The 503-nt window shown below is 60.6% G+C and overlaps 1 protein-coding gene across 1 annotated transcript in view; it reads left to right on the top strand.

Annotated features, from left to right (window-relative positions):
• Nucleotides 1-19: 19 nt before the first annotated feature.
• Nucleotides 20-503, top strand: part of BDY17DRAFT_21352 (uncharacterized protein) — a 1297-nt gene continuing 813 nt past the window's right edge. The window contains exons 1-3 of the mRNA XM_033730136.1: nt 20-40; nt 101-196; nt 218-503. The exon at nt 218-503 is cut by the window's right edge and continues 22 nt beyond it. Coding sequence (XP_033594500.1) covers nt 149-196; nt 218-503 — 334 coding nt within the window. The 5' untranslated portion in view covers nt 20-40; nt 101-148. The remainder of the gene's footprint in view (nt 41-100; nt 197-217) is intronic.

Here is a 503-nt window from a genome sequence, read left to right as displayed (position 1 = left end):
GTAGGCTTGTAAGGCGAAGGCTCCGGCTTGTAGGGTTCTGGCTTCCACTCCGTTGGCTTGTAAGGCTCAGGCTTGTGCTCAGTCGGCTTGTAGGGCGAAGGCTCCGGCTTGTAGGGTTCTGGCTTCCACTCCGTAGGCTTGTAAGGCGATGGCTCAGGCTTGTAAGGCTCGGGCTTGTACTCAGTGGGCTTGTAAGGCGAAGGCTCCGGCTTGTAAGGCTCCGGCTCGTACTTGGTGGGCTTGTAGGGGGTCGGCTCGGGCTTGTACGGCGAAGGCTCGTACTTGGTGGGCTTGTAAGGCTCGGGCTCCGGCTTGTGCTCCGTCGGCTTATAAGGCGTCGGCTCCGGCTTGTACGGCGAAGGCTCGTACTTGGTGGGCTTATAAGGCTCGGGCTCGGGCTTGTACTCCGTCGGCTTGTAAGGGGTCGGCTCAGGCTTGTACGGCTCCGGCTCCGACTTGTAAGTGGTCGGCTTGTAAGGCTCAGGCTCCGGCTTGTACTCCGT

The sequence above is a fragment of the Neohortaea acidophila genome (assembly GCF_010093505.1).
Source record: "Neohortaea acidophila strain CBS 113389 unplaced genomic scaffold BDY17scaffold_1, whole genome shotgun sequence".
NCBI lineage: Eukaryota > Fungi > Ascomycota > Dothideomycetes > Mycosphaerellales > Teratosphaeriaceae > Neohortaea > Neohortaea acidophila.
This window is presented reverse-complemented; position numbering and strand designations above follow the sequence as displayed.